The following is a 23,832-nucleotide window of genomic DNA, read 5'->3' as shown; positions in this document are numbered from 1 at the left end:
TGAGACCTTGTTATTTCTCTCTACATATTGCTTCAGGATTTTCTGTTGCATCATGCCTGGTCCAGCATTCTGAGTTTCCTTCTCTTAAATAAATTCTTTGCATTCAAAATATCAGTTTTTTAGCTAACTTACAAATCTCATGGCAATAACTCTAAAATGTTGGATACAAATTTGTCCCAGCATTGAAATTAGAGACACAAGAATCTGCAGATGCTGGAACCTTGAGGAAAACATAAGTGCCGGAGGAACTCAATGGGTCAGGCAGCATATGCAGGGAATGAACAGACAACGTTTTGGGATGAGACCCTTCCTGAATCAGTCTCAAGTGTACCTCCAGCGCACGTGTTTTGCCCTAGGAATTTAGACTTTAGTCAATGACTAGCATTAGTGCAAATTATTGCATGCAAAGCAAAGGATTTTAACACTTCAAGAATCATTCAAAATGAGACTCATCCATGGGTGTATTAATGGAGTGTTTTTATCTCTTTTACTTTAAGCAATAGTGACTAATTCACCAAAGCAATTCAAATTTCTTCACGATGAGTGTGTCAATTACTGAACTAACCTGCAATGTTTGGCGATCTCACTAGATGGCAGCAACATTTTTTTCTTTCCCAGCACAAAGGCTGAACATTATGTTTGAGGTGAGTTGTGAACAAAAAGAATGGAACTTTTTAATCTCTTAATTCCTTTTTAAAATTGAGGCCATAATTAAGGAATTGACTATCATAACAAATTCACAACAGTATTAATTTCCATTTCAATATCCATTGTCCCCATTGCAAAACGGATGAACGAAAGGGTTTACCTTGTCTCTCTTTTAAATATACCTTATTTTGACAATCAGCACAATATCTGAGTAGTAGAAACAAAAAACTGCAGGTGGCACAGCAGTAGAGTTGCTGCAGCGGTAGAATTGCTGCCTTAGAGCAATTGCAGTGACCAGGGTTCAATCCCGACTATGGGTGCTGTCTGAATGGAGTTGGTACGTTCTCCCCATGACTGCATGGGTTTTCTCCGAGATCTTTGGTTTCCACCCACACTTCAACGACATACAGGTTTGTAGGTTAATTGGGTTGGTACAAGTGTAAATTGTCCTTAGTGTGTGTAGGGTTGCGTTAATGTGCGGGGATCGCTGGTCGGTATGGACTTGCTGTGCTGAAGGGCCTGTTTCCGTACTGTATCTCTAAACTCTAAGTTAAACATCTATATTTAGCCTTGTTCTCCCATTTTTGTTCCCCTTTCCCATTCACCACTCCAGCATCCATCATCCATAGTGTCCTCCACCTCTCCTGGCTCTCCGCACCTGCTACCCACATATTTTAACCACTGATCCGCTCCAACCCCATCTGGTTCTGGTTCTGGTTCATCTGCACTTCACCTCTCCTCTAATGGTTGTCACAATCTTCTTTTCAAGTTTCATTTAAATTGGTCTTATATTTTTTAAGTTACAGACATTTCAAAGTTCAAAAATCTCATTTCTAAACACATTTTTCCAAGGGCTGCTGTGTGTATGACGTCACCATAGGGCACGCATGGACTCTTTCACTCGCACAAACAAGATGGACGCCGTTAGCAGAGCCGCCCACCTGCAATCAGGGGCTCCCCTCTCCTCTCTCCCCTCGCTTCTCTCCTCTCCACTCACTTCTCTCCTCTCTCCCCTCTCCCCTCTCTCCTCTCTCCCCTCTCCCCTTTCCCCCACAACCACTGCGTGTAATCCCAGCTCGGCTAGGCCACAGCCGCGCTGCCCGTCTCCAGTAGTCCGGCACTCCCTCCTCCTCCCTGCACGTTCGGTAAATTGCTTTCACCCCCAACCGCTCCACGGAGAGGAGTGGGCGTGGGGGGGGAGTGCATGGAGGGGAGCATGGGGGTAGGGAAGGGGTCAGAGTGGGGGGAGGAGAGAGTGGGGGAGGAGGGAGGGGGGCTGTTGGGAAAAGGGGGGGTGGGGGAGGGTAAGAGTGGGGGGGAGGGTGGGAGGAGGAGAGAGTGGAGGTGGGAGGGAGAGTGGGACTGGGGAGGGAGACAGTGGGGGTGGGGAGGAAGGGGGGTTGGTGGTGGGGGGAAGAGAGAGGGGGTGGTGGGGAAAGAGGGGGTGGGGGAGAGTGAGAGTGGCAGTGGGGGAGGAGAGAATGGGGGGGTGGGGGGAGGAGAGAGTGGGGAAAAGGGTGGTCGTGGGGAAAGAGGAGGTGGGGGAGAGTTAGAGTGGGGGTGGGAGAGGAGAGAGTCGCCTCAGTCACACTCTCTCCCCTTCCCTGCCCCCCCCCCCCCCTCTACGAGGAATGGGCCCACTTTGTCTAGTATATTACTAAAGCTCTCAACTTGTATGTATGTCTGTATGTATGTATGTATGTTTCTTAATACAGCCAAAACGGTACACAATAGCACAACAATTTTAGGCCCAATTTACTCACCATTCGCCTGCGGTGTGCAGTATCAAGTTTTGTTCAAATTGTTGTTATATTTTAAATGTTATTCACTTTTTAAACTTTAATAAATCGCTCCCACTTGCCGTGCCGGTTAGCCGAGCCCGCGCAGTCATACCTCCGTGTTCGATGTTACAATGGGAACCCAACGGGTCATATATGAGATCGCCATTTTGAGATCGCCATTTTGATCTAATACGGCATCACAACGGGGGAGGGTTTCCAAGCCTGGCGGCGGCGGTGCACCTGCGCAGCACTGCCGGAAGGACCAGCACCCATACCGGCATGCCCTGCGCCCGACCTTCCTCCCGTGGTGCAGCGTGGGGCCCGGCGGCATCGAGCCTGCGCCCGCATCTGCCCATTGCCGTGCATCCTGGCCTGCGGCAAGCGGGTTGAGGCGGCAGCCATGGGCATGCAGGGCTGCCAGGAGTACATGGAGGAACACTGCGCCAGCGCCGTGGTGCCGGTGGAGCTGCAGGAGCTGGCCCGTGGCAGCCTGGTGGGTGAAGGCTGTAACCGGCCACCGCTCAGCCCGCTACGCTTGCTGCTCAGTTGCGAAAGAACCTTTAGTAACAACGGGACCCAACGGGTCGTCTAGTACCATATAGAAATGAAAATCACTGCAGGATTTATCCACCTATAGACAACTCAAAAGTAAACATATTATTAAATTAAGAGGGATAATATATAAAGAGATCAGAAGTTTAGGAGAATTTTAGAAATCAGCATGGGTGATCAAAAATGTTAAACATGTACGAAAATAGAACATAAGAATGAATTTACTTGGGAAATACACATTTTTTAGACATTGGGTAATTTTTTTTTTTGGAAGTCACAGACTCAAGGATGAATTGTTTCCTCTGTGGATTCCAAGGTGACTAATGAGTCCCATGTGGGAACCATGGACACTGACATAGGTGGTATGTGACTGGCATATGGGTGGATTGGACAATTGCGCATTCATTCAGATGTTTGCTTGTGGCTTCCAATGGAGAGATTCAAATTGTGAGGACTCTTCACAAATGGTTTTCCATTAGTCTGCGAGTTCTTGGGCGAAGGCTTTCTCTAAGTCCCTGATGATTTTACATTTGAAGACCTCCTTGAACATTTGTGTTTTCCTCTTGGAATTTACTTGCCCCAACAGAGCTCAGAGTGGATTGCTTGCTTTGGGAGTTTGGTGTCTGTTCTGTGGACAATGCCAAACAAAGTTAGCACAATGTGACCATCATCTCAAACAAAAGGAATGTTGGCCTCAGAAGAAATTCTGACATCGGTTCACCTACCAGCCAATGTATTGGGAGGATATTGCAGAGGGAGCATTAGCAGAACTACATTGCTCTGACCCTCTTCTGAATGTTGTTGCAAATGCAGGAACTGTTACACTCAGGAGCATTGTTTGAATACTTCTATTGCATAAAATTCATGCAATTTGGTCATACTGGGCTCTATGAATTCCCAAATGATACAATTTTTCAACAGCTCTTAGAATGCTGCAACAAAATCACCAATAAGCTCCCCATAATTTACGTCCCTTGTGCCAAATGTGTGCATTTCAGCAAACTGGTGCCTTTAATATTTTTCTGATGTCTGTGTAATCTCAGTAAAAGGCACACTTTCCTCAGATGAAAGTATGGTTCTCTTATAATCACATCAATCTCTTTTAATCTCTTCTGCAATTTCTGCACTCATTTCAGCATCAATCTATTATTTCTTATTTTTCTCTCATTACAAAGAGGGCTACTTGGCCAATTGAGTATATAGTGGCTCCTGGAACAATCACTTAGTCCCAATCCCCCATTACTGTTTCTCTCTCTCACACACCCATTAATGACACCTAAACTAAACTAAAATCACACAAGACAATTGCTTTGGGTCTCCACAACCCTCCAGCGAACAGATGTGACCTTCTATTCTGATGTGGCACGATCTGCACACAGATTTTTTCAGGGATTTACAGAAGCAACCACCCACAGTTGCCATGGTAAATGTTTCAGACTACATAGTTGGAAACAAATCTCTCCTCCTAATCTTTTCCTTCTTCAGTGCTGAAATTGGTCTCACAACTTTGAAATGTTTTCCTCGGTCACTTGAAGCTCTTCCCTGCTTATCGTTCCAATTAATTCGCATTTAGAAAGATATTTGTTTTAAGGGAATGGTATCAGGAGTGGCTTATCATTAAGTTTACGTATGGCTGAAATGAAAAGATGGACGACCATGAAATCAATGGTTTTCAGGATCAGGCAAAAAGTTGTTGTTGTGGCCAAATATCAAAAGAACTATAACCTTGAAAAGCAATAAAATGCAAATGGAAAATCTGAAACAGAATCCTGAAAATTCTCAACATGTAAATAGAGAAACATGAAGTGTTTATTTTTCTCTTTATATTTGTGCTGCCTGATCTGGTGAGTATTTCCAGCATTTACCATTTTTATCTGACCACAAATTTATTGGAAAGGTCCTTTTATAGCTTCTCATGATCTGATTGCTTATGTTCATGTCTTTTTAAACTGTAATTGACTTCAATTATATTTCTTCAAACATCTGTGCAGCATACCTAACAACATATGGGCTTGTATACACTGGAATTTAGAAGGATGAGGGGGGATCTTATTGAAACATATAAGATAATTAGGGGATTGGACACATTAGAGGCAGGAAACATGTTCCCAATGTTGGGGGAGTCCAGAACAAGGGGCCACAGTTTAAGAATAAGGGGTAGGCCATTTAGAACGGAGATGAGGAAGAACTTTTTCAGTCAGAGAGTGGTGAAGGCGTGGAATTCTCTGCCTCAGAAGGCAGTGGAGGCCAGTTCGTTGGATGCTTTCAAGAGAGCTGGATAGAGCTCTTAAGGATAGCGGAGTGAGGGGGTATGGGGAGAAGGCAGGAACGGGGTACTGATTGAGAGTGATCAGCCATGATCGCATTGAATGGCGGTGCTGGCTCGAAGGGCTGAATGGCCTACTCCTGCACCTATTGTCTATTGTCTATTGTCTATTGTCATATTCAAATAGTGATCATTTGATTCTTAAAATTATACAGTGAGTTCCATTTCCTTTAATATTTTTGTTATAGAATATTCCTCTTTACAGTAATATCACCATTACCTTGCATTTATTAGATATTGAACAACAAGTTTATTTTTGAATAGTGCGAAGCATACATTTATTTAATTGTCACTATTCACCGCATTATTTCAACTCTCATATAAAACATAGCAACTATTATTCCATAATGATGAGACGGTTTGGGATTCGTGATTTGTTTTATCTTTTCTAAGTGCAGTCCCATATACAGTGGATGAGATCAATGGATAATGGTTAGGTTAGTATTGGGACCTGTTCTCACACAGCCAAAACGAGATGAATGTGATTTATACAGTTGCGGTACCTTTTCCACAATGCATCTACTATTGGAGCAAACAAATAAACATCTCAGCATGAGTCTCCATTGGAACCCCCGTTGCCATCCCAATTTACACTTATTTCTTTTCAACTTTATGCCAAGGTTGAAAGGCTCTTGGTTTGTTTGAGATGCTGTTCACTGTTGGTTCTGCATTCCTTTGGCTTCCTTTCTGTTTGTCTGGAGATTTCACAATATTTTCGTTCAATAAACTACCAGTGCGATTTAGCTTCTCCTTTTCCAGAGCTTTTTCCATCTCTGTGTAGTAATCCAAAGCCTTGCGCACAGGGTCAATAATATGTTGCTGCAATAAATAATCCCCTCTGTTAATATTCGAATAATATTCCTATATAATAAGAACAGGTTTGGATAATTTTGAGTTAAATGACAAATTTAACTTGTCAGTAATAAATTCTATCTTTGCAAGATCATTGCTGTGCAATAGAAAGTATTTATTAAATTTATAAATGTTAAATTTCTAAAAGTGGTTTACTCGCTTTGCGTTCTTCAGTCTTCTAAAGAGATTGAGCATATACATTACATCCTGTAGCACATTCTGAACTCAAAATCACTCAATTCAAGCAATCTGTTCACTTTGTAATGCTCTCCTGTGTTAGTTACAAAACTTATGTTATGATTCAGATTTAGTTGCTCAGAATAACTAAAAGAAATACAATTGCTCAGAACAACCAAAAGAAATGCAATTGTCAATGTCTCAGGACTTTATTTTGTTGTTTTACTGAGAAGGAAAGTATTGACAGGTAACAATAGTGACATACAATTAATCAGCCAACAACAGAATGTTGCTCAGATTTAGTTGCATGCAAGCATAAACTGTGACATAACATAGAAACATAGAAAATAGGTGCAGGAGGAGGCCATTTGGCCCTTCGAGCCAGCACCGCCAATCATTGTGATCATGGCTCGTCATCCACAATCAGTAACCTGTGCCCAACTTCTCCCCATATCCCTTGATTCCACTAGCCCCCAGAGTTCCATCTAACTCTCTCTTAAATTCATCCAGTGATTTGGCCTCCACTGCCCTCTAAGGCAGAGAATTCCACAAATTCACAACTCTGGGTGAAAAAGTTCCTTCTCACCTCAGTTTTAAATGGCCTCCCCTTTATTCTAAGACTGTGGCCCCTGGTTCCGGACTCCCCAACATTGGGAACATTTTTCCTGCATCTAGCTTGTCCAGTCCTTTTATAATTTTATATGTCTCTATAAGATCCCATCTCATCCTTCTAAACTCCAGTGAATACAAGCCCAGTCTTTTTAATCTTTCCTCATATGGCAGTTCCGATCCCGGTTGCATAGGTTGATTCAGAAACCTGATAGTTGGAGGAATTGTGAAGATAATAGAGCATTGTGTAATTATCAAGGCTCATCATTGGTTCTGACTTTCCAATGGATGTCAAGGGGTCAGTGAAGATGCTGAAGATGGTTGTCATTGGAAACCTCTGCAAACCTCTCTCAACAACTTCATAGGACTGTCTTCATTGGTCTTCAATAACCATAACTCATTAATGACCCGTCAGTTCCACAGACTTTAATTTTATTGAAAGCCTCCTTGCTATCACATTTGGTCAACTACTGACTTAAGGTTGAAGGTTGAGGTCCTGCAGCACTTAGGGTTCTTCCATTCGACTGCTCTTAATTTTTGCTTCAGATTACAATGGTATAATCTCGTGCTCTGTCACAGTTTGAGAAGGTACCTCAACCTTCTTCACAAGGAAACTGAGCGATAGTCCACTAATTTTCTCAAGGGCTTCTGAGACACCAACATCATCTGGATACCACAGTACTGTGATAGTTTAAGAGTCTAAGGCCTATGCCTCAGTTACTATTGACAGGAGCAGTCAATTTTAGACAGTACAAAGGAAAAGTTTAACTCTCGCAAGGTATAATTTCAGAGAGAGATCCAGTCTCAGGCTTTCAAGTGGATATCTACAAGCACTGGATGACAAACCATAGAGTCAGAGAGTCATACAGCATAGAAACAGGTCCTTCAGCCCAACTTGCCCATGCCGAACAAGATACCCCATCTATACTAGACCCACCTGCTCATATTTGGCCCACATCCTTCTAAACCTTTCCTATTCATGTACCTGTCCAAATGTCTTTTAAATGTTGTTATAGTACCTGCCTCAACCACCTCCTCTGACAGGTCGTTCCAAATACTCACCACCCTCTATGTAAAATAGGTTGCCCCTCAGGTTCCTATTAAATCTTTCCCCTCTCACCTTAAACCTATATCCCCTAGTTCTTGATTCCCCAACTCTGGGTAAAATACTGTGCATTTACTCTCATGATCTTATACACCTGTGAATGATCACTCCTCATCCTCCTGAGCTCCACAGAATAAAGTCCTAACCTGCCCAACCTCTCCTAATAGCTCAGATCTTCAAGTGCCGGCAACATCCTCATGAAGCCATCTAACGATGTCAATTAAAGTCGTCATTTGCGGTGTTGCAAATAACAAAATATTTAAGGCATTTGCTGGATAATGCCAACATACCCATTACCCCTGCAGATCTTTGCTGTTTATAATCAAGAGTTGGGGCCTTGTAATCCACAATCACTAAAATAAAGTACATGTGGGCAAGTCATGTCGTACAATGAGATGCTGAGAATAAATAGTTTAAAATATTAATGACCTACCTCCAGATTGGGGAATAGGTTTGCAAGTTCAATGAACAAGGGCAGCAACACAAAGCGGATGAAACCAGTTTGGGATGATGGCTTTGTCACTTTGTCCCTGTCCATGAATGAGGACACTGGTAACCCTTCTAGTTTCTCCATGTCACTCTAAAATATAAAGTTGAATATCTGTGAGACAAACTCATCAAGGAGACTTACAGTAATGCCGAGTTTATATCACAGTTGACTCAAAAATTTGGAGGAACTCAGCAGGTCAGGCAGCATCTCAGGAGAGATGGAATGGGTGACGTTTTGGGTCGAGCCTTCTTCAGACTAGTCAAGTCAAGTCAAGTCAATTTTATTTGTATAGCACATTTAAAAACAACCCACGTTGACCAAAGTGCTGTACATCAGTTCAGGTACTAAGAACGAACATACAATGGCACACAAACATAACAGTACATACATAAACAGTTCACAGCGCCCCCTCAGAGGGCCTCAGACGCTAGGGAGTAGAAATAGGTTTTGAGTCTGGACTTAAAGGAGTCGATGGAGGGGGCAGTTCTGATGGGGAGAGGGATGCTGTTCCACAGTCTAGGAGCTGCAACCACAAAAGCGCAGTCCCCCCTGAGCTTAAGCCTAGACCGCGGGATAGTCAGTAGCCCCAAGTCGGCCGACCTGAGGGACCTGGAGATAGAGTGGTGGGTTAGAAGACTTTTGATATGGGGGGGCAAGCCCGTTTAGGGCTTTGTATGTGTTAGGGATAAGGGAAACGAGAGATATAGACAATGATGTAGAGAGATAAAGAACAATGAATGAAAGATATGCAAAAAAAGTAATGATGATAAAGGAAACAAGAAGCTGGTGCGATTTTGGAGTGGGAGGGATAGAGAGAGAGGGAATGCTGGGGTTATTTGAAGTTAGAGAAATCAATATTCATACTACTGGGCTGTAAGCTGCCCAAGCGAAATATAAGATGCTGTTCCTCCAATTTGCGTTTAGCCTCACTCTGACAATGGAGGAGGCCTCGGACAGAAAGGTCTGTGTGGGAATGCGAAGGAGAATTAAAGTGTTTAGCAACCAGGAGATCAGGTAGGTTCAGGGGACTGAGCGAAGGTGTTCAGGGAAATGATCGCCCAGTCTACGTTTGGTCTCACCGATGTATAAAGATACACATCTTGAACAATGGATACATTAGATGAGGTTAGAGGAGGTGCAAGTGAACCTCTGCCGAACCTGAAAGGACTGTTAGGGTCCCTGGACAGAGTCAAGGGAGAAGGTATAGGGACAGGTGTTGAAATCAAGGTGAGGTATATCACAGTTGTACAGTTTAAGTTCAGCAAGATTATCACATTAATTACATGTGCAGCTCTTCAAAATACTGTTTATTAACCAAAATAGAACACCCATCATGGGTCCAAGTCTAGAAGCTTATTTTTGTTTGTTCCAGAACAACTTCAAATTTTCAAATCAAAATCAGGAACATTACCTTGGAGTTTCTGACAATATTGATGACATTCACAATTACATTATGTGTAGGAAGGGACTGCAGATGTGGTTTATACTGATAGACATAAAAAGCTGGAGTAACTCAGTGCGACAAACAGCATCTTTGGGGAAAAGGAATGGGTGACGTTTCGGGTCGAGACCCTTGGGGCACTTAGAAGTTCTAGGAATTAACTTGAAATGACCTGAAACGTCACCCATTCCTTTTCTCCAGAGATGCTGTCTGACCCGCTGAGTTAGTCCAGCTTTTTGTGTTTATCTTCACAATTATATTACTGCTCTGGAAATGTATTAGTCTGTATATCTTCATGATATTTGGATTTTTTCTCAGTTCATTCCCAGAAATTCTAAGTGCCACTCCAAGACTTGTGATCCAACCTATGACAGGCAGTCTACAAATTTGTCATCCTCATGGAATGGTGCTGCCTATATCTTAGAGTGCACCCAGAAAGGTAGAAGGATGAGAGGAGATCTTATCGAAACGTATAAGATTATTAAGGGGTTGGACACGTTAGAGGCGGGAAACATGTTCCCAATGTTGGGGGAGTCCAGAACCAGGGGCCACAGTTTAAGAATAAGGGGTAGGCCATTTAGAACTGAGATGAGGAAAAACTTTTTCAGTCAGAGAGTTGTGAATCTGTGGAATTCTCTGCCTCAGAAGGCAGTGGAGGCCAATTCTCTGAATACATTCAAGAGAGAGCTAGATAGAGCTCTTAAGGATAGCAGAGTCAGGGGGTATTGGGAGAAGGCAGGAACGGGGTACTGATTGAGAATGATCAGCCATGATCACGTTGAATGGCGGTGCTGGCTTGAAGGGCCGAATGGCCTCCTCCTGCGCCTATTGTCTATTGTCTATTGTCTAAAGGACTCCTTCTCCAGAATGAGAAATTCCATTGTTGTGATGTGATGACCTTCACACTGAGCCACGGCACTGAAATATTCACCGAAAATCATTTGCTCCCTCACTAGTCATGGATTCGGGATATTTCTTCCAAGCGCAGGAAACATTCATCAGGAGTGGAAAGAGAAACAACTAATGTGCCAAGTCCAGGAGACTTCATTGGGCCCTTCAGTCATCGTATTTCTTCCAAGCAAATCATTGGGAAATGAATGATACCATACGACTAATACTCATTGACCTATGTGACTGAAGAATAGCCAATACCCGATTCTTTTTTTTCTCTGGAAATCATAGCATTCATTCCAACACTTAATTTTCATTGAAATAAAGCACATCACCGCAGCATTTTCCCACTGAATAAAATACAGCATAGTACCTGGTTGAAAAATTCTTGGAGTAAGCAATCCAGCCATGGTTCAGCCACATCCATGGGCCGTGCTTCGTTGGAAATATCACTGACTTTTATTATAATCATTGTAAGCTGTAAAGGAATAATATTAAAGAAGTCTCAACTGGCTTTAGCTAATCATCTAAGCAGAAGTATGATAATATTTCACCTACACAGAATGGTTAACCACAAAGGTGAAAAATGAAATCTTTACATTTGAGCAATTCCTTTTTTGACATTGAACATAGAACAGTACAGCATAGGAACAATGTTTGTGCCGAACATGATGCCAAGTTAAACAGATCTCATTCATCTGAACATGATCCGTATCCCTCTATTTCTTGCACTAGATGTGCCTATCTAAAACCTTCTTAAATGCCATGATCGTATCTGTCTCCACACCACTCCGGAAATGCGTTCCAGGCCCTCACCATTCTGTGTAAAAAAGGTGCCCAGCACATCTCCAATAACGTTTTCCCCTCTCACATTGTGCCCTCTAATGTTGGACATTTCCATCCTGGGGAAAAGTCAATGTTGCCTGCTTTACTCCATCACCCAAAGCCAAACCTTCTCTTTTGTCTCTTTCTGTCACACACATTCATAATTCAAAAGGCACAAGAAAGGGAAAATGCATTAAGTAGTCTTTTACGTAGCACATTACATATATCTAAGGTGCTATTTTTAATCAGCAAATACGTAACACCTCATTTAGGGAATGGCAGATAGATTTAAAGTTGATATATTGAAATGAATGCAAATGTGAAAGCATTAGCAAGTAGGCTAATCAATAATTAAAATAAATCTTTAAAGCATACCAATAGGAATTTAAACATATTATGACGTGGCATGGTTCATTTGCAATATTAAGAATAGTTCATGAATGCTTGAGTGCATTCTCTTCAAAAGAGCAATGACGTATTAGAGCAATCAGAATAACTTTCAGATATGTGGCAGTAAGTTTTAAAGAGAAGATACAAAGTTCTGCCAGATGAATCATCATTGAATCATTGGGTCAGGCAGCATTTCAGGAGAATATGGATAGGTGACTTTTTTGGATCGGGTCACATCTTCAGACTCCACGGGGGGGGGGGGGAGGGGAGGTGGTGGGAGCAGAGAAAGAGTGTCTTACAGAACTCCCATCAGAGAGAGGAGGAGAATTTCTAAGTAGGCATATCTGCAGAGATTTCACTGCAGAGCAAGGTCATTTAGATACAAAGAACTGCAGATGCTGGTTGACAAAAGAAGACACAAAGTGCTGGAGTAACTGAGGTGGTCAGGCAGCAGAGATGGTGAATATGGAAAGGTGACATTTTGGGTTGGGAATCTTCCTCAGACTGGTATTTAAAGAGAGATCTTGTAACTTATTTTCTTTAGAGCAGGTATACAAGTCATCCCCAGTTTATGGCAGGGATTCGTTCGTGTGAACTATTTGGAACCCAGCAGAAGATGCCTTCAGCCCCCCAGCAGCCAGCAAATCCATCCTGCTCATTTGTGTATGTGGACTATATATCAATTGGGCATTCATCAACAGGAGACAACCTGTATATTGCAACTCGTCATAATATCATCATAACAAATGGAAAGCCTGAAGACAGTCAGGATTCCATACTCCAGGGAGAGCAACCAGTTTCCATTCATCAGAAAAGTAGTATCTCGGTTTGAAAAGGTGACATGACCACCTTTGCTCTCCCTGGAGTATGGAGTTTTCCTCAGACCATGTAAATAAATTGATGCCAATGGAAAAGTCTTTTCCCGAGGAAAAGAATGAATCAAATTAATGATTACTGGAGTGTTGAAGAAGATATTTATTTGATGAGGTAACCATTGCTGATTTACTGTCATACCTTCTTACGTAGTTTCCCGATCTACCATATCCAACTCACACTTCCTGCCTTCATCATTTGCTTAGTAACAGATTTAATATCCTCTTTTGGGTTGAATCATTTAGGGTAGAGAAATATACAATGATTATCAGAGTCTGTCATGAAGGGACAGATTTTACAAACATAAGAGCATACTCCTGGCTTATAGAGTCATAGAGTTGTACAACATGGAAACAGGCCTTGTGACCCAACTTTGGCCTTACACCAACCAAAATGCCCCATCTACATTAGTCCCACCTGCCCATATTTGGCCCATATCCTGCTATCCACCTTTCCTATCCACGTACCTGCTACCTCTTCTGGCAGTTTGTTCCTTATACACGGCACTTTAATTTCATGTTTCATTTATTTTCTGTTTTACGCATTTTGTGTTTTTATGACTGTTGGCAGATCAATTTACCTCCTGGGATAAATAAAGTTCTATCGTATCGTATACTCACAACCCACTGTGTGAAACAGTTGCCCCGCGGGTTCCTATTAAATCTTTCCTCTCTCACCTTAAATTCCAGTAAGTTTTGGATTTCCTCACAAGCACTGCCAGACATTGCATTTCCAGACATGGTGAACAGCAGTTACAAGCACAGCTGGCAGTACATGGGGAAATTGCCATTTCAATTTGATACCTCATCAAACCTGATCAAGGCCTGAAGAATCCACTCATTCCAATGAGGGTTTCAGACGTTTAAGTCATGCAGAGTAGAAAGCAAAGTAGAAGAAAAAATACTCTTCTGAATTATTTAAACTATATTTAATTGTTTTAATTATTTTAAGACACGTTACCTATCCATGTTCTCCAGAGATGCTACCTGACCCACTGATTTACTTCAGCACTTTCTGTCTTTTTTTTGTAATTAGAGACAAAATCCATGACAGCTCAAGCATCAGACCAAGATCAGCCTCCAAAACCTATCCAGTATTTTCCAAGGGCAGGGTCTCAGCACCACACCTTAGACAATGGACAATAGACAATAGGTGCAAGAGTAGGCCATTCGGCCCTTCAAGCCAGTACCGCCATTCACCGTGATCATGGCTGATCATCCACAATCAGTACCCCGTTCCTGCCTTCTCCCCATATCCCTTGACTCCGCTATCATTAAGAGCTCTATCTAACTCTCTCTTGAAAGCATCCAGGGAATTGGCCTCCATTGCCTTCTGAGGCAGAGAATTCCACAGCTTCACAACAAGGCCTTCTGAGGCCTTGGCCTCGGAGAGTCACAAATGGGCCACTCATCTAAAACTAGGTTATGTGGACATTTCGTCTCTCAGAGGGGAGTGGATCTCTGGAATTCTCGAAGCTGAGGATGCTGGAGGCAAGATCATTAGATAGATTTATGATGGAGATATATAAATATTTGAAAGATTGAGGAATTGAGGATTTATGGGAGCTGGCACAGAAAAATAGTTGTGGTCACTCTAAAATGCTGGAATAAGATGGAGATTTAATGTTATCATCAAATATTTGTAAATTTAACATAGTCTTTTCAGCCACATTTTGATAAATTGTTTTGCTTCTCTATAATTTTGATTTATGGTTGTGGAGGTGATGGAGTGTGTTGTGAGTGTTTGGGAGAACCACTCAATTTAAGTTAAATGTAAGGTATATATGCCAATTTCCAATTATTGGTTTTCCATTTTGCTTCACACTCCAGCACGAAGTATGGGACAGAGCAAGGACTTACATGCTTGGCTTGGGACATCAACCTCAAGGACTAAGCATATACCATTAAATTATCAGACTGCTCGAAGGACTCAGAGTATCAAGCAGCATCTGTGGAGGGAAATGGACAGATGAACTTATGGGTCAGGCTACTTCCTCAAGTCCTGACTTTTTTTAGGAAGGAGGTGAGGAGAAAAACTTTAGCCAGAGGGTGGTGATTCTGTGGAATTCTTTGCCACAGAACGCTGTGGAGGCCAAGTCACTGGATATTTTTAAGCCAGAGATAGATAGATTCTATCTTAGTACAGGTAGATTAGTACAGGTAGAAACATAGAAACATAGAAAATAGGTGCAGGAGGAGGCCATTCGGCCCTTCGAGCCAGCACCGCCTTCATTGTGATCATGGCTGATCATCCCCAATCAATACCCCGTGCCTGCCTTCTCCCCATACCCCTTGATTCCACTAGCCCCTAGAGCTCTATCTAACTCTCTCTTAAACCCATCCAGTGATTTGACTTCCACTGCCCTCTGTGGCAGAGAATTCCACAAATTCACAACTCTCTGGGTGAAAAAGTTTTTTCTCACCTCAGTTTTAAATGGCCTCCCCTTTATTCTAAGACTGTGGCCCCTGGTTCTGAACTCGCCCAACATTGGGAACATTTTTCCTGCATCTAGCTTGTCCAGTCCTTTTATAATTTTATATGTTTCTATAAGATCCCCTCTCATCCTTCTAAACTCCAGTGAATACAAGCCTAGTATTTTCAATCTTTCCTCATATGTCAGTCCCGCCATCCCAGGGATCAATCTCGTGAACCTACGCTGCACGGCCTCAATTACAAGGATGTCCTTCCTCAAATTAGGAGACCAAAACTGTATACAATTGTGTCAGAGGTTATGGGGAGAAGGCAGAATGGGGTAAGGAGGGAGATAGATCAGCCATGATGGAATAGCGGAATAGACTTGATGGGCCGAATGGCCTAATTCTACTCCTATTCCTTGTGATCTTATGACCCAAAATGTTGTCTGTCCATTTCCCTCCACAGATGCAGCCTGACCCACTGAGTCTCTCCAGCAGTTTGGTTTTCTTGCTCAAGATTTCAGCTTCTGCAGCCTCTTGAGTCTCCATTCAATTATCAGTTAGTTCTTCACTTCTCACTCAACTAAACAGCTATGTGCATCAATTCTAAGAGTGAGATGTAAAAAAAAAACCTGATACTCACAATACCCTTATGATCTTTGTTGTTAAAATCAAATTCAGGCAGAATGGATCTGAACTGATTCAGAATCTCATTGTGACGAATCATATCCGTGGCTAGAACGCACCTAAAGAAAGAAATGTCATCAGGTCATGAACTTGCACTTGTCACATTCCTTACTTGTGCTTGCAGGGAGCAATTTCATAAATACAGTAGCAAAGCCAGCTCAAAGCTTTCAAAGGTCTTTTATTGTCACATATACCAATTAAGGTACAGTGATATGCGAATTACCATTCAGCCATTACGGAAAAAAAAGCAACAAGGCACACAATTACATAAAAGTTAACATAAACACCCAACACAGCGGATTCCCCATATTCCTCACTGTGATGGAAGGCAAAAAAGTCAAAATTTCTTCCTCTTGATTCTCCCGCGGTCAGGGCAGTCGAACCATCCGTCGGGGCGATCGAAGCTCCCGCAGCCGGCGGTCGAAGCTCCCGCAGCCAGCGGTCGAAGACCCCGCATCAGGGCGATCAAAGCTCCGGCATCGGGGCGGCCGAAGCTCCCGCGTCGAGGTGATCAAAACTCCCGTGTCGGGGCAGTCGAAACTCCCACGGCTTGGAGTTCCTTAAGGTCGGTCTCTAACCAGAGGCCGCGGGCTCCACGATGTTGAAGTTCGCAGGCACCCATGGTTGGAGCTCCGAAGTCGATCCCTGGCAAACGGATCACGAGCTCTGCGATGGTAAGTACGCAGGCACCCGCGATGGAGCTCTCAAAATTGATCTCCAGCAAAGGCCGCCGTGTTATGCCGCAGTGCGGACGGAGATACGATACGGGGAAAAAATCGCATCTCCGTCGAGGTAAGAGATTTTAAAAAAGTTTCCCACTAACCCCCACCCCCCACATAAAACAAACTAAAGAACACTAAAAACATACATTTAACACATACTATTTAAAGAACAAGATGGAAGGGGCAGACAGACTGTTGGTGAGGCAGCCATTGCTGGCGCCACCCGGTGGACTCAAGTGTGACTTTCAGACTTGCGCTGAAGACAGTGCCAATGTTCATGTACCCTGAGTGTGCTAAAAGCTACTTTCTCATTTAAAGACTATGAGTTATAGAGTCATGCAGCAAGGAAACATGTCTATGGCAACTGGTGGACCCCCCTCTTTATTAATACAATTTTCCAGCAACAGGCCCATAATCTTCTCTTCTTAAGTGTTTCAAGTGAATATCTAGATATTTTTTTAATGCCATCAGTGATTCGGCAATAGATTTCAGGCACTCATGACTCTCGGTGCAAAATATCCCCCTCAGATCTCTCACCCTAAACCTATGTCCTCTTGTTTTATCCGCCTCTGATAAGAGAAAAAGTTTGCCATAGTTTTCTATAACTTTCCTATGAAAGATTTTGATAAGGATAGAAGTCCACCCTAATCTATACCCCTCATAATTGTACATAGCTCAATCTTGCCCCTCTAATCTTCTTCCAGTCCAGGGAAAAGAGATCGAACCTCTCCAGCTGGGATGCTCCATTCTGGGCAACATTCTGGTGAATCTCATCTGCACCCTCTCCAGCACTATCACATATTTGCTATACTGTGGTGACCAGAACTGCATGTAGTACCCCAGCTATGGTTTGGCCAATGTTTAAAAAAGTAGGTGAGGGTAGATAGGGTGGAGAAGGTGGCTTTTGACATGCTGGTCTTCATCAGATGCAGTGCAGTACCTCCTCCCCTTTTACTCCCCTTGTGACTCATCTGAAATTTCTATACCCTGAGATGCTGTTGCCAGTTCACCCAGTTTACGAATCCTTTAACATAACCTGCCGAGCTCAAATAACCCATTGGAAAATAATTCACAGTAGCCAATTAACAACAATTCACACATATTCGAGATGTTGGTGAAAGCAAGAGCACCTGGACAAAACCCACAAAGTCAGACATAGAATGTGGAAACTCCTCACAAACAAAACCCAAAACCCTGGCGCTGTGAGGCAGCAGCTCGACTAGCTGCACAACAGTGTCTCCATGTTGTTGTGCTAGCTGATAATCATTGATAACAGCTGAAACTCCATATTTTCCCAGTGATAAAGTTATGAACAATTCACGTGCAGTATTAGATAGACATCTCCGTAGGTAATTTAAAGTACTCACTTTATCATTCCTTCTCGAATTCGCTTATACTGTTCGGTTGTCAAATTTCGGAATATGTTGTTTTCAGTCTGAGGGTGCCAGATAAAGAAAAAGCATTGCTGCACAACCATGCATCTGCATGCCTCTTGAACCTCCATTTTATCAATCATAATTGAATTCACTAATAGTGGCACTGTAAAAGATTACTGATAAAGTGCATGATTTATAGCTTTCATTATAAACCCGAGTGAACCGCAGGAACAGATCCCCACAATAAACATGAATGGAACATAAACTTCCCCAAACTAATTTAGAAACAATCTTTAACAGATTATAGTCCCTAAAGTTTGGTAAAAGTAGATGAAACTTTAAGGTACTGCCCTTGAAATAGATATATTTGAAGATTCAATTCTCAATTTTCAAGTAAAGCGGTTAATTATTGGTAGTGTAATTTCACAATACACACAATTGTAATACACACAATTTCACTGGAGGCACAGGATTTGATAGCTGAGGTGGAACAAAATTAAAGTAGCCTTGTCAGGAAATTTAGAGATCCTCTGCTCTTATCTGCATTATCCATTTTGGCATAAACCAAATGCTGAAGCATTTGACTAGCTAACCACCAAAGACAAGCATTTCTACAAGATCGGCATCAGCAGATCTTATCCACTGCTGAAGTCCCCAGCTCAAACTAAAATCACAATTACACTAAGAGAAACATGCCTGTAAAGAGACAGGTGTTCTAAAATGATTATTGAGGCTAGCTCAATATGCATACTAAGCTTTCAGCCAGTGTCCTCATCATGAATATTGCCAAATTTACCTTTTCCAGGATCTTGAAGGCCACAGAACAGTGATGATTCTCCAGTGGGGAGATGTCGTTGTATCTTAATGCTAGTTCTGTACGAGCATTGATCTAAATGGGAAGAACCAAACAGTATTTGATTCTGCAAAAAAACTTCCGTATTAACATTTGGTTCGAAAAATGAGTGCACTTTGTTATCAGTCGATTGTATTACTTTTCACTTCAACTTCACATTCAGATTTCCATGTGAAAGATCCAAAACAGCAGTGATTTTGCAAGGCATTTGATTTTGCTCTAACTATGAGTCATTATGAAGTTTTCTGGAGGTGTACTAACTCATTTGGACTATTTCCTGAATCATCTGACCTCACTATTTTAAACTGATTACTTGAAAGGTTAAGTCTTTGAAGTCTTGGCACAATAATTCTCAACAGATTATTCTTAATGGATTGAACTCAAACAGATTATGTCCCCCAGCAATCAGTCTCTTTACATTATATGGATGTACTGACAAAAACTGTGGCCCAATTGCTCGATATCAGGGCAGATCGTGCTCAGAAAGTACAGCAGGCTGTGAGGGATGACCAGATCTCAGGCAGTCAGAGCCTGGTTGCTCACTGCTCTCAAAAGCAACTAACATTGTTTTCAAATGTCTCTGATATTCAGAAGCATTGAAATGCTAATTGCAGATTTAAGTAACTTTTTCCTATTCCTATCACGTCAATTATCCGCGTTCTCCAGAGATGTTACCTGATCTGATGAGTTACTCCAGCACTTTGTGTATTTTTTTGTAAACCAGCAGCTGCAGTTCCTTGTGTCCCCTGATTAACAGAACTTGTGTCGTTGACTTGAAGACGTTTTAATATAGCGTTAACTTGCTTTGCTGAATCTCAGATGGGCTAATTATCTTCTGCAGTAAAGTGCAGTGGAATTGAGCCAGCTACGTAGCCTCTGCATGCACACATCAAGCAGAGCTTTGCCGATACAAGCAATGTGTTAGGCTACAGCTACCCTTTTGGTTTAGTTACTATTCCATTTCAACCATTTAGGTTAGATCTTGTGTATTCGTGGGGGGGGGGGAGAACAATGGGCAATGCGGCCCCGGCATTGAGGGACCGCCGTGAGGGAGGGGGGGAAGAGCAAAGGGGGAACTGGTGCAGGGAGGGAGGAATTTGTAACTTTGTAAGCGCCCTTCATGGGCGACTATTGCATACCTTGACATAGTTTGCAAGCAAAGAACTTCACTGTGACTTGTCACGAGACAATAAATTAAAGTACTCAGTATTCATTTGAAGCCATTTATATTGTTTGCTGTGTTTTGTATGAGTCAAAGGCAAATTAGTGTATGCTTCAAAAAATAAAGATGATTAATAAAGATATAGAAATAATCAAATGGTAACTTCTGCTGCCTCCTGCTACTGCAATTAATCAGATCCAGTCTGAAGAAGGGTTTCAACCCAAAATGTCCGACCTAACTATGTTCTCTGGAGATGCTGCCTGACCTATTGAGTTACTGCAGTACTTTGTGCCCTTTTGTCTACTACAATTAATTATCTATCAACTAAGTCCCACCTGTCTGAATAAATAGTATAGCAATACAGGCCTGAATACAGAAGAGTTATTTAGCATGGAGCAGATATTGTTACCTGGTATGCATTGTTATAACCTGGATGATCCAGATCATGACATATTGCAGAGGTGAGCATGGTCAGGATATCAATGTCATCCATATTGTTTTGAAGATCGGTTAACCAGATCAACCCATACATCTGTAGAAAACCAAAACGGAAACATTACAATATTTCCTTACTCTGGTATTTTATTCTATTCTTCACATGTTTAAATTATAATGTTTTATTTTTAATTGTCTACTGTATATCATGTTGTTATCCTTGAGAGCAAAGCACCAAGACAAATTCCTTGTGGTATACATACTTAGCTAATAAAATTTATTCAGTTCAAATTATTCAATTCAATTCGATACTTCAGCTCTCCTTCCATTAAATTTCCATGTCCTGAACATAACTAACGACGGAGAGCCTTGAAAAATGATTTGATGTGTTTTGACTTGAGTTTATGGTAAATATTACCTTGGAGATTTCTCCAGTATTATAATTTTTTTCTTAGAGAATATATTCAGTTTGTACATGTCTAGTTTGTCCAAATGCGATAAGAATTTGTCAAATGCTTCAATAGTAATTAATTGATAGAAATGTACATTCCATATTTTCTAATAACATAAAAAGAGAACATTTCAGCTCACAGAGCCCATCTTCCCTGTAACCTGTGTTCTCCACCTTTTCTACCACCCACCCCCCTCCCCAATCCACAGCAGTGGTCAATTAGACAACCAACCCACAATCTTAGTAAGAGGAATGGGAGAGTGGATGGGAGAGTGGATCAACCATTATCTTTGTAAGTGAAGAAGCAGGCTCGAGGGCTCATTCCTGCTTTTATTTCTTTCAGTCTACTTTTAAAATTGTTCAGTTGGTTCTTAAAATAAAATAACATTTGAATTATGGTACATGGATAGGAAATGAGGTCCTCATGCAAAATCTGCTACAACAGTGTTCAATGGATAGAAATCAGGAAGTAGCACAATGACTGACTTCGCCTGCCGAACATTAAGCCATTAGACCAGTTACCAGCATTCCAACTCAGTTTAGATAATTCAGAACAGAGGGATATGGGCCAAATGCAGGCATGTGGGATTAGTGTAAATGGGTCTTCTTGGTTGGCATGGACAAGTTACGTCAAAGGGCCTGATACCACGCTGTATGTCTCAATGACTTCATTTTTTTCACCAACTCAGAACATTGAAGTTGGATGAATTTTCAGTTGGAAAATTTGGTTGTCATTGGTGAGTTGGGATAAAGTGCATGTTTCTGTGCTGCATCATTCCATGATTCTATGATTCCCTCAACACACATTCCAATTTGTTTAGTTTAGTGTAGATTGTTAGCTTTGATAGTGCCTAATTGGTCTGATGTGATCAGACTGCACTTTCCATTGATTTCTGTTTTGCTGTATTTCCTCTCCTTTCCCTTGCCCAATGTTCACTCCTTTCGGTGTTGTCCCAATACATTGGAACACCTGCAGTGCATCACTCAAGTGTGAGCCTCAGTTATACTTACACAATATACATTTTTTGTAATGAGAGTATCGTTGGTAAGTCTCCATTTATGGACCATGTCTAATCTTAAAATTGTGGGAATGTAACATCTTCTTGAACTGTGGTATCCTTCTGTTGAAGATGACTCCACCGAGGTAGAGGACATCACAGGTGAGGTGATTCTGTCCTCATGCAGAATCCGCAATAACAGTTTAAATGGATAGACATCAGGAAGTAGCACAATGACTGACTTTGCCTGCCAACCATGAAGCAATCCAGCACTCCAACTCAGTTTACATAATTCAGAACAGAGGAATATGGACCAGTTAAACACAAAGAATTCCCCTGGTCTGCATATCCTGACCGTAGAACCAGATCAACCTAACAGCAAGACTCTCAAAAGATCTTCAAAAAGGAAATCCGAGTTAGTCATGTGCAATATTTTAATAAATAAGGTAAATAAACATCTTATCATGAATGAATTTGCAATGCACAGAGAGACTATTCTGTTAAATGATATCTATGCTGCACTCACAATTTATCACACATCTTGAAGTTGGTTGATAATAATTTCATCATCTCCCCATTTATCAATTCACCACCGCAACAAATCCCAATCCTTATTAAATGGGATGTGCTGTTGCATAGTCATTATTAACCAAATACATTGCACCCATCAGATAAATAAAGCACAATTACTCTCAGGTCTGTTATTTTACTCCTTACAGGAAGAGAGAGGGAGTAGACAATTAAATATGTGCTGCAACCAGTGGTCCAACTTGAAATAAGTGAAAGAGTCGTGTTCTCCTCAAGAGGAGGAACAAGGGACTAGCATCCAATTGATGACACGTGTAAGATGACGCAAATGCTGAGAACCTTAGCAAAGAATGAACAATAAGAAAAACAAAATCAACTACGTTGGGATGCAATTCTTAGATTTGTGCTTGTAATTGTCTTACCATCTGAGTGACACAAAAACAATGATGAAAGTTGTGGAAGGGAATGTTGTTGTAATGGCGGTACACCTCAAAGAGGAACTGTTGCAGGACCTCCATTTCAATGTTGAATTTATTCATGAAATCCAGCTCAATGAACATCAGTTGAAGTAGAACCATTATCTCTGCATCTTCCCATTGCCTGTTATGAAAGGTACAGCAAACTTATCAAAACATATTTCAGTACATGCACAGTCAGCCATCAGTCAAAGGCTTATTGATCAAGAGCAGGTTCTAACCAGGAACAAGAAAGCTTACATTACCGGATTCATGCCCGGCTATAACCCCTTACTACCTCTTCTTGTTTTGAGAAACAAAACATATAGCAGGACAAGTACAAAGTTGGGCAATGCTCTCGCACACAACCTAAATTGTTACAATACAGGAAGAGGAAAACCTCCTCTCCAGTTATTTAAATTGTTACTCTGTCGGTTAATAAAGTGGCTGGGGATAGGTTTATTGATCCTAATGACCACTTATAATGATTCCAAACTAGTAAGATATTGGCAATGAAAATTGTAAGGGAGGAGAGAAGGTGAAAGGTGAGCAAGAGCAAAAGAGAGAGAGAGAGAGAGAGAGAGAGAGAGAGAGAGAGAGAGAGAGAGAGAGAGAGAGAGAGAGAGAGAGAGAGAGAGAGAGAGAGAGAGAGAGAGAGAGAGAGAGAGAGAGAGAGAGAGAGAGAGAGAGGTCGAGTTTTTGTCTGCTCCGGCGACTGAGAAGTTTTGAAGCAACCTTTCAAGGTTCTTGTCGAAGGAGGAGGAACAGTTGCAGTGAGATTTCATAGTTTG

The 23,832-nt window shown here is 41.8% G+C and overlaps 1 protein-coding gene across 1 annotated transcript in view; it reads right to left on the bottom strand.

Annotated features, from left to right (window-relative positions):
• Positions 1-5,472: 5,472 nt before the first annotated feature.
• LOC144596196 (high affinity cGMP-specific 3',5'-cyclic phosphodiesterase 9A) overlaps positions 5,473-23,832 on the bottom strand; it is a 55,111-nt gene continuing 36,751 nt past the window's right edge. Inside the window, exons 7-14 of the mRNA XM_078404388.1 lie at positions 23,009-23,186; positions 20,584-20,706; positions 18,956-19,048; positions 18,151-18,218; positions 16,018-16,120; positions 11,246-11,350; positions 8,484-8,630; positions 5,473-6,126 (exon numbers count right to left, since the gene is read on the bottom strand). Of these exons, the coding sequence (XP_078260514.1) occupies positions 5,902-6,126; positions 8,484-8,630; positions 11,246-11,350; positions 16,018-16,120; positions 18,151-18,218; positions 18,956-19,048; positions 20,584-20,706; positions 23,009-23,186 (1,042 nt within the window). The 3' untranslated portion in view covers positions 5,473-5,901. The remainder of the gene's footprint in view (positions 6,127-8,483; positions 8,631-11,245; positions 11,351-16,017; positions 16,121-18,150; positions 18,219-18,955; positions 19,049-20,583; positions 20,707-23,008; positions 23,187-23,832) is intronic.

This window comes from Rhinoraja longicauda, chromosome 8 (assembly GCF_053455715.1).
Source record: "Rhinoraja longicauda isolate Sanriku21f chromosome 8, sRhiLon1.1, whole genome shotgun sequence".
Classification (NCBI taxonomy): Eukaryota; Metazoa; Chordata; class Chondrichthyes; order Rajiformes; family Arhynchobatidae; genus Rhinoraja; species Rhinoraja longicauda.
Note: the sequence above shows the minus strand (reverse complement) of the source record. Positions and strands in the feature narration are given on the sequence as shown.